At 44.2% G+C, this 16,083-nt stretch overlaps 1 protein-coding gene across 1 annotated transcript in view; it reads right to left on the reverse strand.

The window, feature by feature from the left end:
• LOC143935982 (serine/threonine-protein phosphatase 4 regulatory subunit 1-like) overlaps positions 1–16,083 on the reverse strand; it is a 78,934-nt gene that overhangs the window by 23,548 nt on the left and 39,303 nt on the right. Inside the window, exons 9-15 of the mRNA XM_077460230.1 lie at positions 13,849–14,007; positions 10,497–10,645; positions 6,642–6,982; positions 5,124–5,458; positions 3,959–4,048; positions 1,016–1,201; positions 616–777 (exon numbers count right to left, since the gene is read on the reverse strand). Coding sequence (XP_077316356.1) covers positions 616–777; positions 1,016–1,201; positions 3,959–4,048; positions 5,124–5,458; positions 6,642–6,982; positions 10,497–10,645; positions 13,849–14,007 — 1,422 coding nt within the window. The remainder of the gene's footprint in view (positions 1–615; positions 778–1,015; positions 1,202–3,958; positions 4,049–5,123; positions 5,459–6,641; positions 6,983–10,496; positions 10,646–13,848; positions 14,008–16,083) is intronic.

Consider the following 16,083-nt stretch of genomic DNA (forward strand, 5'->3'; position numbering starts at 1 on the left):
AGGCAAAGTAGGGCGCAGGCATACTTCCCAGTTGGCTCTTTAAAGTTACACTTTTAGGTCTCTCGCACATGATACTCCTATTTGAGCATCTACTTTCTCCGACTCATTTTTTTTTTATGCATTTTTGCACTCATGCGTTCGTGCAATTTGTACGCAAATTTGTGCACGTTTTCGCGCATGCGCAGAAGCTTGTTCTCATGTTGTCAATGGATAATCTGTGCACAAGGCTTAAATTACTGACCAAAAATGCAAATTTTTCCATTTTTCTTTTTTTACTGAAGAATACACAGCGCTTGTTTAGGCGCCTGAATTAATGTGCTGTATTTTAGTAAAAAAATAAGCTGTACTGAGCTTTTTCAAGCTGCAGTGTGCAAGAGGCCTTTATGGGTACAGTTACAGCACCCATAAAATAAAGGAATTTCCCCAGTAGAGAAATACTTTAATATTATCCTTCTGGTGAATTCTACATCATTACAGCATTGAAACCGAGGATTTCATATGAAGAACTACACATTGGGTACAGTTACATTTGATTTTTTTCCTCCCAATTTACATCAATCAGGATGACACCCTACCACAATCTACTGGTGAGAGATTCTCGCTGGTACACATTACCTTAAGAAAGTCATACAAATGCTTTAGGACACCAATGCGCACTTCATCCAAGTCTTTCAGGAAGCCGTTGAAAATGGGGACCAGATCATCGGCGGTAAGCTTATCTCCGAGAATGACGGCCAGTTCATGGATGGAAAATGCAAGCGTTCGCCGCACCTTCCACTGAAAAGACAGACAAGACAAGCTTATCCCATATCAGTTAATATGACAACTGGTTGTACAGTTCTTGTGCAAAGTTCAAGTGCCCCCCCCAGGCTACCAGTAGACTGCAGCAAACACATTACTGAACCATTATCATTGTGAATGGTCAGTGACATTTTTGAACACTCACCTATTTTTCTTCCTCGTTCTGAAAAAAATAAAAATCATCATAACTACATTATACAGAGGTCTGCCATACCTGGACATCAGCTGCCAGTGTCTCGTAGGTGTCTTTAAGAAAATGCCAGTTTTGTCTCCCCAGTGTCAGGGCCACCCCTGGCAGGCTGTAAGCGCAGTGCTTAGTGATTTCTGTATCCACTGTCTGGGCCCGAACAGGGTCAGTCATGGAGAGGTACTGGTCGAGCAGTGGCTGTGGTACAACATCCTGTAGCACGTGAAGCAAATGTTAGTGATGTTTTATTCTTAAAAGCCAAAAAACTGATGACAGGATACAAGATAACAATATTAACTTCCACAGTACAGGATGAATATCACCTTTACCTCCATAATATTCAGATATCGCTTCTGCCATCACTGCACACTGCCATTCAAGACTATGAATTTTAGGAGAGATCTGACCCTGAGAGAGCCAGCGGCTAATTTTGCCACCCAGCATCCTTAAAAAACTGAACTACCAGTTGTAGGTAGAATGACCCTTTACGTTTTCACAGGCATAAATGACACCAACAATAGTATGAGCCAATAGCGTCAATGCGCATTAATAGGTGCGGTTGCTGAGCATTTAATGAGCATTAAAAACTCTCCCCCAAACGCCCTATGTGCGGTTTTGGCTGAAAACTGCACCACAAACGCCTACAATAGCTGGTTGTTAAGGAGCGGGCCGCAAAGCCAGCTGCTGCATCCTTTTTTCTTTTTCTTTTTTAAAGGTACATTTTTTCTTTCAGCTGCTGCATCCTTAACAACTGATGAGTCATCAGCTGTTAGCGGGGTTCCCTTCCGACAGCTGAATGTAAAAATAAAAGAATTGCCAGCAATTAAAAACAAAAAAAATCTAAGGAAAAATGGAGTGTGGTTTCCCAATCTATACCAGGCCTTTTGGCCACGTAGTTTTTAAATTTTTTTTTTTTTTTTTTTATTGCCGGCAATTCTTATTTTTTCACTCTGTGCTGTCCATTGTATCATTTGCATAGGGCATTATGGCCTGCTTTCAATGCCAGTGTGAACTTATCCTTACACTTCCAGAAGAGGCAGATAAGTGTGTCCTCCACTCAAAGCTGTAGTTTCCTTTTTGTGACCCACATCACTACTGTTTGTATTAACATAGGGGGGCAGATAGAGGATCTACAACCTGCGGGGGACACGGGCATCTGTCACAAGTTAAATATTCCAACAAAATCTCTAGCTTGAGGTAGGTGAAGATTGTCAGCACAGGCTAAGTATAGTACCTATTCTTTTAAAGGTAACTGGTTTGGGGAATTTTTTTTCCACGGTGACTATGTCACTTTAAACCAGGGGTCTTCAAACTACGGCCCTCCAGTTGTTCAGGAACTACAATTCCCATCATGCCTAGTCATGTCTGTGAATGTCAGTTTTACAATGCCTCATGGGATGTGTAGTTTCACAACAGCTGGAGGGCCGTAGTTTGAGGATCCCTGCTTTAAACAAACTTATTCTTTCATAGGAAGACACCTCCTTTTCTGTGCTCCTCTATACTCAGAAGCACTGGGTTTATGGGGGCTCTGGTAAATAAATGGAGGGGTGGCGAGTATCAGCAGGTCAGAGGTTGCACTTACAAGAGACCCTGTCACTTTTAGGGTACATTCTCTTTACAGCCCTTGGTTTTCTACTAGGCAAAAAGCAACGTTGCCAACAACTGAATATACACCCTCCTCCTTTCCCAGGGAACCACTATAATCTGAGACAGGTGGCTTAATGCGGCGGACAGGAATACTTCTATTTCTATTTCTAAAATGAATAATAAAAGGAAGTTAGGACTTTGTATGAGGCAAGAGGGCAGCTAAACAAGTCAAAATATATATAGTGACTAAATGACTTTATTCACGTAAGAGAGGGTATAGAATCGCACTCAGTATGCAGTACATTAAAAGCAACTACATAATGTAAACATTGAAAGAAGTACAGTTCATAGACATATGAAAATGACATATAAAAACATATTCAGATAGTTCATGTATATACAACCTTAAAACCAAAATGGCAGCACTGACATTCCAGTTAAAGAGGAAGTAAACCCTGATGAGTTTACTTCCTCTTTCATTCCCTGCAAAGGTAAAGCATAATTGACTAATATGCATCGCATAGTAGCCCATTATGTGTCACTTACCTGACACAGGAGCCAGCGAAGTCACCGCTGTCCCCTGTAGTCCGATGCATCCATCTTCTTGGTGGGTCTCGCAGCTCCGCCGCTGTCATTCGGCATGCGCACGGGAGCCGAGACGCGCGGCATCTTCGTTATCAAGGATGCCACGCTCAGTGCGCCTGCGCTGCTGTCTACGGCGCATGCGCCGTAGAAAGCGGTGCCCGTTTTCGGGCAAATATCTCCTAAACTGTATAGGTTTGGGAGATATTTCTTGGACCTACAGGTAAGCCTTAATCTAGGCTTACCTGTAGGTCAAAGTGGTTTGTAAGGGTTTACAACCACTTTAAAGAGGAAGTAAAGGCAAAAAAATAAAAAAAACACACCCTGTAAGGCAAAGGCATAATGAGCTAGTATGCATAGCATACTAGCTCATTATGAATAACTTACCTGAGAACGAAGTCCCTGAAGTGGTCGTCCGTCTTCCTCTTCGCAGTTGCCATGTATCCCGGAGTGACTTCCGAGTCTCGCTGCTCCGGCGCTGTGATTCGCTGGTGCCGCGATGACGTCACTCCCGCGCATGCGCACGGGAGCCGACACTCCCGGCATATCGCCGCGATCTGCGGCCTGCCCAGTGCGCCTGCGTGCCGCTGTCTACAGCGCATAGCTGTCTTCGGGTAAATATCTCCTAAATCGTGTAGGTTTAGGAGATATTTCTTGGACCTACAGGTAAGCCTTAATCTAGGCTTACCTGTAGGTCAAAGTGGTTTGTAAGGGTTTACAACCACTTTAACAATGTATGGAGTGTGTACTCCATAAATAGCAGTACACTGGAGTAAATGGGAGTGTCGGTGACACACTGACCTGAACTTTACACTTCTCTTCTTCCTGGTTCATTGTGTCCTCCTCTTCCTGTACAGAGTCATTATGAACCGGAGCCTCATTGTCTGGAATCTGATATGCAGAAAACAAAGAAATGATGAGATATGGATTCAGTGCAACAAAGACTGTATTTGTTGTGCTTTAACTAAAAAAAAAGTCTGTCTTTCAACATCCCATGCAGAAATAGATGCTACAGGGTGAACCTTAACAGCAGCACACATTTTTTTTATTTAGCTTTGAAAAATGATTTATTGACAGTCTATCTTTCATAGGGAAGATTCACCCTGTCGGGAAAAGAAGTAATGGGAAATCTCTCCAGTGGGGACACATAGTGCAAGAAAATCATTTTTTTCAGTAAAGTGTGGTACATGAGAATTTTTGTCTCTTCCTGTCCCAGTAATATCTTCTTATTTCTTGTTCTGCTGTCACATGGATATGATGTAAGGAGAAACCAAAGAGCAATAAACCCTTGGTAGAAGAATGTACTATAGACCCTGAGACAACCCCAGTCCCCTTAACCTGCCATGCTCATTCACTATTTACAACATGCTGGCCATTTCCCTATCAGTAACATTCACAAGCTGTAATGATTACCAGACAGCCTTTCTCTGTACAGGATTTGACCTTCCATGGCCTCCTGAAGTGTCAGGCCCAAACCACACCAGCTATCTGTATTAATTTTAGTCACGCAGACGTCTCAAACTGGTCCCACGAGGCATTGCAAGGCTCACAATTACAAGCATGACTTCCACAGGAAGAGGCATGATGGGACTTGTAGTATCGCAACAGCTAAAGAGCCGCCAGTTTGAGACCTCTGTAAGTATCAGCAGAGCTGAATAGTTTTTGGTACAAAACAAACCAGAGCCCCATCAATACTAGCAACTCTCTTCCATGGTCATCTACTGTAATAGCCTGCTCCCTATACAGCATGGCACACTAGGGCTAAAATCACTTGAAATATCCCATATATAAAACACATAAGACAGAGAGCTTCTTTTTTCAGACACCTTTATAAATGAGGCCCTCTTTCCTGAATTCTGTACAACACACACAAAACACTCCATGAATAAACAAACACATACAGAGCAACAGTCTGCTGCCAGATAATGTGCACACATAGCAAAGTCTGCAGACAGGAGACACTCACTGGGTCTTCAGAGGGGACTGTTCGCTCCGAGTGGTCCTCTTCCTCTGTATCTGGGCATGCAGTGCAGGTGGTGAGTGTAGATTCCTCTGCATCTGGGCATGCAGTGCAGGTGGTAGGTGTAGGTTCCTCCATATTTGGGCATGCAGTGCAGGTGGTAGGTGTAGGTTCCTCCGTATTTGGGCATTCAGCGCAGGTGGTAGGTGTAGGTTCCTCTGTATCTGGGCATGCAGTGCAGGTGGTAGGTGTAGGCTCCTCGAGTGGCTGCTTGTTCTCTTCTTGAGGTGAAGAATCCAGCACAGCTGCCCGCAGGGCTGCAGACAGAACCTCAACCTGGGCTGGAATACAATAGAGAGAGTAAATCACTATAAACTGCTGAAATAAACAAAGCCTGCCTATGAAAGAATAATGTCAAAATATAAGGCCAGCCCTACCAGGTCACGCAGTTTTGGGCGAGTTCTTCATCATGCCTGCTCAATTCTGAGCAAGGATTCAACTAAGGAGAGGATAATAATGTCTGCATCCATTCAAACTATGCCATGGCTGTGATGGGGAGTTAGGAGGTGCTCTTCTCCCATCCACAATACAAAATAGCTGGCTATTGTAGCTGCTGACTTGTTTCTTTTCCTTCTGATCACCTGAAATGTCAGTTATAAGTGGATGCCAACAGAACGAATAATAATTAATTGAGAGATGGAAACCGATTTAAGGATCAGGCAAGTCAAACTGCCAAGAGCTAGCATAAATACACAAATGCTGGCTTGTCAAATTTGACTCCTTGGATTCATCTGTGCAAACTATGTCGGTTTCTTACATCTCTCAGGGACTCTGGATTGCTGCATCAGAGTTCCCAGCTCCACCCACCTGTCACAGCTACTGCTAGGAGGACTTGCTTAGCTAACAAGTTGTAGAGGAGGAGGAGGAAGGCTCTATAGTGTAGGCAGAGCTGGAAACTCCAGGGTGGAGGTTTCTTTGCTAGAATACCCACATGACAAAGGGCCCTTTCACACTAGCAGTATTTGCCAGCGGATCTGCCTGCTCAGCGGGGATCTCTCCACTGATCCCCACTGAGCAGGCTGATGACAGGTCTATGGTGTGCGCCACTTGCAGCCTGCTGTCCTCAATGGGCTGTCGGATGGAAACGGGCTGCCTGTCCATTTCCACGTGACTGTCATCCGATCCACTACATGGATGGGAAATGGATTCCCATACGTCTGTTTTTAGCAGATAGGACTGAATCGGAAGCTGGTGGGTGTCAACAGACCATTGACATCTGCAGCTCCATGGAGAGCAATGGATGGTCTGATTGGCTTTGTCTGAAAAACTGACTGATTGGCCCGTCCGTGTGAAAGGAGGCTACAAAAAAGCCTTTGGGTCATTTATTATACCTGCGTCCGCTCATTACAGAACTGTCTATGTTCTACGGACTTGCCCCTTCAGTCCCATGAAGGATAATGTAATACAAACTCATCTTCTGTTACTCACATAGTATCCCTGGTCCAAATTTACAGTGCAGTTTACCTTGTACGTCCGGATCATCCATGTGTCCCTGTAAACTCTGCAGCACTTTTTCTATGTCCCTGCTGGCCAGACATGATTTAGGAACAGTGCCGGGATCTGGTTCCAATGGTGATTCTACAGGAAGCAGCTCCAGTTCCTCAGTGATGTCAGGCAATGGGCTCCTCCAGAAGAGGAAAGAGTTAAAGACGTCAGGTGGGCGCCCCTCTCCCGAAACATTGCTACCCAAAAGTCTCCTGCCGGGGTTCCCATCATCTTCTAGAGTGGAGATGCTTGTGATACTGTCCATGGGAGATGCCTGGGGGTCCTTGCTGGTCTGGCTTGGTGCTGCACACTTTGCAGAGCTATGATTATGTATACAAGGAATAACATAAATTACTCTGGACACTTTACAAAGGTCACTATTACCATTAAATTAGAATTTCAACGCAAAGCATAACCAAAGGAAAGCATATTTTCAGCTTAATATTTTATTGTTTACTAGGAAATAAGTAATTGTTTGACATCTACATGGTTTCTGTGGTTGCTGTTCCATATTACATGACCGCAAGGTACAGGTTTTCCTTTCTAGTGGATTTGTGTAAAAAATAAAATAAAAATTGCAGAAAACTCCTAAGATTACAGGACAGGTTATACAGAGCAGGATCTTAAAATGTTTACTCTTAAACCTCCCTTAAAACTGAACCTAAAGGGTCAGCCTACCCGAACATTATATTTTAATGATAGACGGAGTCTGGTAGGTGGAGTTAGCTCTTGGTTTCCTTTATGTCCCTTGATACTCCAGCAGTGAGAGCTCTGTCATAATTCCTGACTCTAATCCTTCCCATTTGTGAGAATTGGATGTCCCCGTCCAACTTTGTGTGTTTTATCTCCTGTGTTACATTCCCTCCAATATAAAATTAATAAAATCCAGCAGAGAGACTAGGAACCTGGAAGGTAGACCTGACATCTCATTGCATATATCTCACCAACAATGTCTCCAAGAGACGGAAGAGAATGTCAGGTGGTTAACCTCTCCAACATATACCGAATGCTGAAAAGTCAGTTTTTGGTCAATGGTCATTACAGAATTATTAAAGTGGTTGTAAACCCTTACAACACACTTTGACCTACAGGTAAGCCTAGATTAAGGCTTACCTGTAGGTCCAAGAAATATCTCCTAAACCTACATGGTTTAGGAGATATTTGCCCGAAGACAGGCACCGCTGTCTATGGCGCATGCGCCGTAGACAGCGGTGCGCAGGCGCACTCAGCGCGGCATTTCCAAGAACGGAGCTGCCGCGCGTGTCGGCTCCCGTGCGCATGCGCGGGAGTGACGTCATCGCGGCTTCGCCGAATGACAGCGGCGGAGCTGCGAGACCCCACCGACAACATGGATGCGCCGGACTACAGGGGACAGCGGTGACATCGCTGGCTCCTGTGTCAGGTAAGTGACACATAATGGACTACTATGCGATGCATAGTAGTCCATTATGCTTTGCCTTTGCAGGGAATGAAAGAGGAAGTAAACTCATCAGGGTTTACTTCCTCTTTAAGCAGCAACAGCTGCTTTCTTCCTGAAACTGCTTACTGTCTGGCTGTGTTTAATTTCACTGGCTGAAATACAAGTCTATCAGAAAGCAGAGGTCAGCCCCTTCAGAAATAATAAGGCCACAATTGTCCTATGATTCTTGTAGTGCTTGCTCTAATGAAGACAATCCCAGCACAATAAATTGCACTGATACAATGCAAGTTGTAGTATTTAATGTCACAGGCAGATGGCACTATTTATAAAACAAAACATTAAAGTGGAGCTCTACCCAACAGGGGGAGCTCCGCTTGTTCACACCCTCCCCCTTCCACTGTCACATTTGGCATTTTTTGGAGGAGAGGGTGGAGTGGGTACAGTAAGTAAATGCACAGTAAGAAACCGGCTGTGAAGCCTGAAAACTGGTTTCCCTTAGTGAAGATGCCGATGCCTGCACCTGAAGCCGATTGAAGAATCGGCTTGAGGTGCTGACATCGTGGGATCCCTGGACAGGTAAGTGTCCTTGTATTAAAAATCAGCAGCTACAGTATTTGCTGATTTTATTTTGCCAAGACTGGAGCTCCTCTTTAAACAAACCAGCCTTTGTGGTTAATGCCAGTATTACCTGTATCTAAGCCTATGACAACCACACTGTGGTATTTTAATTTACTTTAGCGGTGTTTTCTAAAAGTATTTTCTCTCAGTCCAAAACACACTTATGCCGCGTACACACGAGCGGACTTTTCAACGTCCAAAGTCCGACGGACTGAGTCCGTCAGACTATTCGATCGTGTGTGGGCTGCAACGGACTTTTGACTCGCCAAAGTCCGAAGGACTTTAGAATATGGAACATGCTTCAAATTTTCCCGACGGAACTCCGCCGGACCCGGTCCCTTCGAAAACTCCGCTCGTGTGTATGCTATTCCGATGGACTAAAACCGACGCTAGAGCAGCTATTGGCTACTGGCTATGAACTTCCGTATTCGAATCCAGTCGTACGTCATCACGTTCGAATCCGTCGGAGTTTAGTGTGATTGTGTGTGGCCAAGTCCGCTCCGCCGAAAAGTCCGTCAGAACTCCGTCGGAACTCCGGCAGAACTCCGACGGAACTCCTTCGGAAGTCTGTCGGACATAAGTCCTCTCGTGTGTACGGGGCTTTAGATTTCCTATGCCATGTGTTTAAAAGCCACCTATACAATTCACAGCTGCTGCAAGTATTTCACACTTCTGGGTGTGTAGAATACCTGATGTAATACCACATCCTCTGCGGGGGTGAAGGTATTTGACCCACCCCAAGTGTTGAATACCTTCAGCAGTGGCTTATCAAAACATGAGTCACTATTGCCTCTTCTATAATAGGCTGTCTTGTTTGAGAAACGTTAAATTTCATGTATTATTCTGCCATGCATTGTCAGAATTTCGCTCATTCAGCCGGCAGGCTAAATGGGAAAAAAATTCTACTGAAAGCCCTATACACACTAAAAGCTTCAAAGGAAGACTCTCCACTGCTGTCTACTGTATTCAGGCAGCTACAACAAACCACGGATGCCGTAGTATGAAGGCACTTCCGAACAGTGACTGCAACCAGTTAAGTCGATTTTTTTAATCAACTTTTGTTGAGCCAAGTGGCTTGTACAATCTATTGGGGGGGGGGGCTTTAGATTTGATTTGAGTCTTTTTAGAAAACAAAATGTTAAAATTTGAACAAAGTTTTAAATATACATTAAAGCAGAGTTACACCCAAAAATGGAACTTATGCTTTAAGGGACATGCCACATGTGCGATGTCATTTTATTTGGGGGGGGGTTCCAGCTCCCACTTGGGGCACCACGGCACCGGAAATTAGTTCACCTCTCCCCCCTCCCTCTCAGCAATCATCTGGAACACGTCACGGGTCCCAGATGATTTTCCGGTCAGCGCGGCTCGCACATGCGCAGTGAGTACCTGGCTGTGAAGCCACAGCTGGGCGCCCACAGTGATAATGCCGGCGCTGCAGAGAGGAGGGGGAGACGAGAAGGGCTTCGTTCCCTCGCATTGCTGGACCCTGGGACAGGTAAGTGTCCGATTATTAAAAGTCAGCAGCTGCAGTATTTGTAGTCGTCCTCTTTTCATTTTTTTTTTTTGTCGTAACTCCGCTTTAAAAGTAAAACAATTTGGGCTATACATACACTTGACCCTCCCAGGTAAGAGCTAGCTATGCAATGTCATCTTTTTCTCATTGGCTGCCTGCCAGTTACTGGCATCAGCATGCAGAATTAAACATGCTCTGGGGTCAGTGAACTTCAGTTATATAACCTCTGAAGTATAACGACATTTGGGTGACGGGCGCTTGCCTTGGTGACAGGTCGTACCTAGAGCTGCAGTCTTTGCTGTACTGAGTGTCCTCTGCGGGAGGCCGGATGCTCAGTGTCCCATCCTCCTTCACGTATAATCCTGCTGTGGATGGGTTGGCGAAGGTGGAGATGAAAGGACCCAAAGACTGGAAGGCAGTCTGTCGTACCTGTAATGCAGATCATATCATATGACAGGTAAACATAGAGAACTTACTCAGTGCTTTTCAGACAATCAAAGCTGGAAAAGGAGCTATTCACATGGAATCAAAAGTCAGCAGCCCCTCTTTTCTTTCCTCTGGTGCAATACAGCTTGTCTAGTAACTGCCACTTAGCAGGCGCTCATGGCAGTTACTGAAGAAATGCATTCTGGGATCTAATTTTAGATCTGAACATTTGTAAAACAATAAGCTCAATTTCCAAAGTTAAAGTGGAACTTTATATAAAAAATAAAAAAGGGCAAACAGGCAGCAATTTTTGATGCAAAAGAGATTTAATTTGTCTCTTCTGCATACCTGCCTGTCTGCCTCTGTACACTGAACTGTGCACACGCAGCTCACTGTAGAAATTCGGCAATGCAGAAGCCAACCAAAGACTTGCATGATGTAATATCAGCCGATCAATGAAAGCAACCAGCAATTGATACCTGGAAGTTTGTCAGCGGCAGACGAAAAAGATCCAGGACGCTGCATCACTGAATATACACAAAATTCATAGATGGGTTTTTCTCCAATTTAAAATGGAATTTATGCCTAATACTAGCTATGTTCAAAAATGTCCCCCCCCCCCCCCCCTCCTCCTACTATCTATGGCACTTATCCTGTGTAAGAAAAAAATGTGTATATTTACATTGCCTTGAAAAAGTATTTATACCACTTGAAATTTTCCACATTTTCTCATGTTACGACCAAAAATGTAAATGTATTTTATTGGGATTTTATGTGATAGACCAACACAAAGTGGCACATAATTGTGAAGTGAAAAGAAAAGGATTTTCAAACTTTTTTACAAATAAATATCTGAAAAGTGTGGTGTGCATTGTATTCTGCCCCCCGGAGTCAATACTTTGTAGAACCACCTTTCTCTGCAATTACAGCTGCAAGTCTTTTTGGGGATGTCTCTACCAACTTTACACATCTAGAGAGTGACATTTTTGCCCATTCTACTTTGCAAAATAGCTCAAGCTCTGTCAGATTGGATGGAGAGCGTCTGTGAGCAGCAATTTTCAAGTCTTGCCACAGATTCTCAATTCGATTTAGGTCTGGACTTTGACTCGGCCATTCTAATACATGAATATGCTTTGAGCTAAACCATTCCATTGTAGGTCTGGTTCTATGTTTAGGGTCACTGTCCTGCTGGAAGGTGAAACACCACCCTAGTCTCAAACCTTTTGCAGACTAACAGGTTTTCTTCTAAGATTTCCATGTATTTGGCTCCATCCATCTTCCCATCAACTCTGATCAGCTTCTCTGTCCCTGCTGAAGAAAAGCATCCCCACAACATGATGCCGCCACCACCATGTTTCACAGTGGGGAAGGTGTGTTCAGGGTGATATGCAGTGTTTTCCGCCACACATAGCATTTTGTTTTTAGCCCAAAAAGTTAAAATTGGACCAGAGCATCTTCTTCCACATTTTTTGTGTCCCCCACATGGCTTCTCACAAACTGCACTTTTTATGGCTTTCTTTCAACAATGGCTCTCTTTTGCCACTCTTCCATAAAGGGCAGATTTGTGCAGTGTGCAACTAATGGTTGCCCTGTGGACAGATTCTCCCACCTGAGCTGTGGATCTCTGCAGCTCCTCCAGAGTTACCATGGGCCTCTTGGCTGCTCCTCTGATTAATGCTCTCCTTGCCGGCCTGTCAGTTTAGGTGGACGGCCATGTCTTGGTAGGTTTGCAGTTGTGCCATACTCTTTCCATTTTCGGATGATGGATTGAACAGTGCTACGTGAGATGTTCAAAGCTTGGGATAATTTTTTTATTACCTAACCCTGCTTTAAATTTCTCCACAACTTTATCTCCGACCTGTCTGGTGTGTTTGTTGACCATCAAGATGCTGTTTGTTCGCTAAGGTTCCTTAACAAACCTCTGAGGGCTTCACAGAACAGCTGTATTTATACTGAGATTAAATTGCACACAGGTGGACTCGATTTACTAATTAGGCAACTTCTGAAGGCAATTGGTTCCACTAGATTTTAGTTAGGGGCATTAGAGTAAAGGGGACTGAACACAAATGCACCCCACACTTATCACATATTTATTTGTAAAAAAAAAATTAAAACCATTTATCATTTTCCTTCCACTTCACAATTATGTGCCACTTTGCGTTGGTCTATCACATAACATCCCAATAAAATACATTTAACTTTTTGGTTGTAACATGACAAAATGTGGAAAATTTCAAGGGGTGCGAATACTTTTTTAAGGCACTGTACCTATTTTCAGCCTGTTTTGGTCTGGTAGTGTGATTCCTCTTGTCATTGAGAGGCAACTCCAGAGTAGAGGAGAAAATGATTAACAATGTTTGGGAATCCCAGGAGGGGTGACATCAACCATAGGTTCCCATGTCGCATCCACTGCCGGTGCTCCCTCCTCTCCCCTGCAGCTGCTGCTGAATGTCACAGGGGAGCTGACTCATTTTATTTTTTACTCAGGTTAGTCAGTATGGGGGGGGGGGGCATATTAAGACTAGTTAGTGTTAGGCAGAAATTGTACTTTAAATGTGATACTGTCCACAGAGTGACAACACTGCTGGGCAATTTTACAGCAGAACAAAAAGCATAATCACCTTGTTACAGGAAATTGAAAAGAAAACGGGCAGGATCAACAGATAATACAAATATTTTAATAGGACGATGATTCAGAAAAGCAAAAACTGCTGTGTTAATGCTAGTGACAGACTGCATCTCTATGCCAATTTTTGTTTTGATCATAGTCACTATTCCTCAGAAGGCCGGTCGGTCCCTTCCTACCTTCTGTGCCTCTTTACTTGTCTATTACCACAATGGACATCCTCCCTGACCAAAAGAAAGGTACACATTTACTAAAACCGGAGAGTGCAAAATCTGGTGCAGCTGTGCTTGGTAGCCAATCAGCTTCTAACTTCAGGTTGTTCAATAATGCTTCGACAATAAAAACCTGGAAGCTGATTGGTTTAGAGCTGCACCAGATTTTACACACTCCAGTTTTATTAAATCAAACCTCATTGAGTTCCTGCACTTAAGGCATGCGCTTAGGTACGATCATTTTTTATTTATTTACAGGCAGCCCCTGAAGGTGAAGGTAGATAACACATTATTTTGAAGAGATGGTTTATGTAACCAGAATGTGCAAACCTAAGAAATGCTACAGTGAGGAACGAGGCGCAACTTACCCATCGGCAGGGGTCACTGATGAGGTTTATGAAAAGAGGGGAAAGCTTGGTCCGTCGCATCTCACTGGATGTTGTGTAGGACACAGCCATGAAGCACTCGGCGCACACTTTGCGCATCCCCCATGCACTGTCAGAGCACAGCTCCAGAAACTTGGGGATCTGCAGATATACATGAACTCTTAGAGGAGTGGATTCCAAAGTGACATTAATAAAACACATTTTGAAAAAAAAAAAAAAAAAAAAAAAAAAAAAAGACAAATGTACAATTTGGTTCAATTTAGACTAATAATGTGAAGATTAATAATGCTAAACTATAAAAAAATATATAGATAGAATTTAAAGTGCAAGCTCATCTTTCCAGAAAATCTGTAAGGTGAACTTACATTGGACCCCCCCCCCCCCCGTACCGGGCCGCTGCGTCACTGGTCCGGGGATTTGAAATCCCTGTGGCTTAATCTCCTATCCGTACCTCTCAGCATGTACGGACAAGAGGCATTCTAATTGGTCAGTCAGAATCCGTCTAGCCCGTCCTGTCAGCGCTGGAGGAGAGGAAGCCAGGAGGATTTCAAATCCCCAGACTCGTGAAACAGCGTCCCAGTGTCTGATAGTGGGGGATCGTGGGAAACTGGTAAAGCGGAACAGATTTTCTGTAAAGGTGAACTTACCCTTTAGAGGAAAATTATTGCATATTTTTCTATATATATATATTATTTTTTTTTTCCTATTGACACAAAATAGTTACAAATAATCTTTTATATTATTATCATCACAAGAACTCAATCACTCAGCACCCTCACAGTATGTACAAGCACGTTTATTAACAGCTTCAAGTACAAATATAATTTAAAACAATATTAAAAACAAGATTTTCTAAACATTACAGTGGGTGTAAACAAACTTTAGCATTTTCAGTCAATCCGCTGTGTTAGATAATGCTATATCTCCACTGTATTTGCTTTATTAAAAAAATGCCTCTGTATACCTTATTTCAGAGTGCTGCTCGGCGCTTACGTGACCGACCACCATTCCCTCTGCTGATCTGACAGCTACAGCGGGAGGAGCTGAGAATCCCACGCTGACGTCAGTCAGGAGGAGGAGAAAGGCAGTCAGTCACATGAGTGCCAAGCGCCGCTTGGTAATAAGCTATAGAGGCCATTTTTTTTTTTTAAATAAAGCACTTACAGTGGAGACATTGCATTAACTAACACAGGGGATTGCCTCAAAGTGCTGGTTATTTCAGCGGCAGGAGGGGAGGGGTGGGCACTGGCAAGAGCTGACAGGCAGGGAGGACAGAGGAGATCTGCGGCGGGACAGAGGCACGTAAACTGACAACGGTGGCAGGGCTCAGCAGCCATGATAAACGTGGTCAGTTTACAAGGGGGGTGGGCATTACCAGGCAGAATCAGCCAGGTATTTTAGATGATATAGGGACCAAATTACACAGCACAAGCACTATGCTGCTATTCATGCTTTGAAGGGACAGGATCAATTTGTTGTTTTTTTAGGGTAAGAAACGCTTTAAAGTAGTAAACCCATCCATACAATAGTTACATTTCCAGCACGTCGGAAATGTAACACTCCCATTGGCTGTGCTCTCAACCAAACTGTCAAACCATCCAATGGCTGGTGTCTTAGCTGATCACATGTGCTGCATCATGGCAGTTGTAGATTAAACAGAGGCCAAGATGGAAGCTTCCTTGGCTGAAAAAGATAGGGGAGTTAACTTCTACTTTAACCTTTTCTATCTGGTGGGAGCAGGCCCTTTAAAAGTTCCTAATGCCAGAAGGGGTTATGTGGGCTTCCTGGTCATGTGATTACTGAAACAGGCTGTCGCAGTGATCATGTGAGGCCGCGTACACACGGGCGGACTGTCTGTCCAACTTAGTCCGCTGAAACACATTTCAGCGGACAGTCCGCTCGTGTGTGGGCTTGAGCGGACTTTTTCAGCGGACAGTCTGGCGGACTAAAGTCTTTCGGAATGTTGGAAAGACTGTCCGCTGGACTCGCTTTTGGCCAGACAATCCGCCCGTGTGTGTGCCAGTCCGCCCATCTTTTGAAATGAGCGGACTTTTCCCGCCCGGAGAAAAGTCCGCTCATTTCGAGCGGGTATCCAGGTAGGCGGGGCCCGCGACGGAGACGTCGCGGGCCCCGCCGCCTGGTATGGACTTAAAGGGGAACCCCAACTCCGAAAAAAATCGGCGTGGGGGTTCCCCCCAAGTCCACAACAGACCCTTG

The sequence above is a fragment of the Lithobates pipiens genome, unplaced genomic scaffold, assembly GCF_037356315.1.
Source record: "Lithobates pipiens isolate NorthernLeopardFrog02 unplaced genomic scaffold, aLitPip1_a1.2 Scaffold_28, whole genome shotgun sequence".
NCBI lineage: Eukaryota > Metazoa > Chordata > Amphibia > Anura > Ranidae > Lithobates > Lithobates pipiens.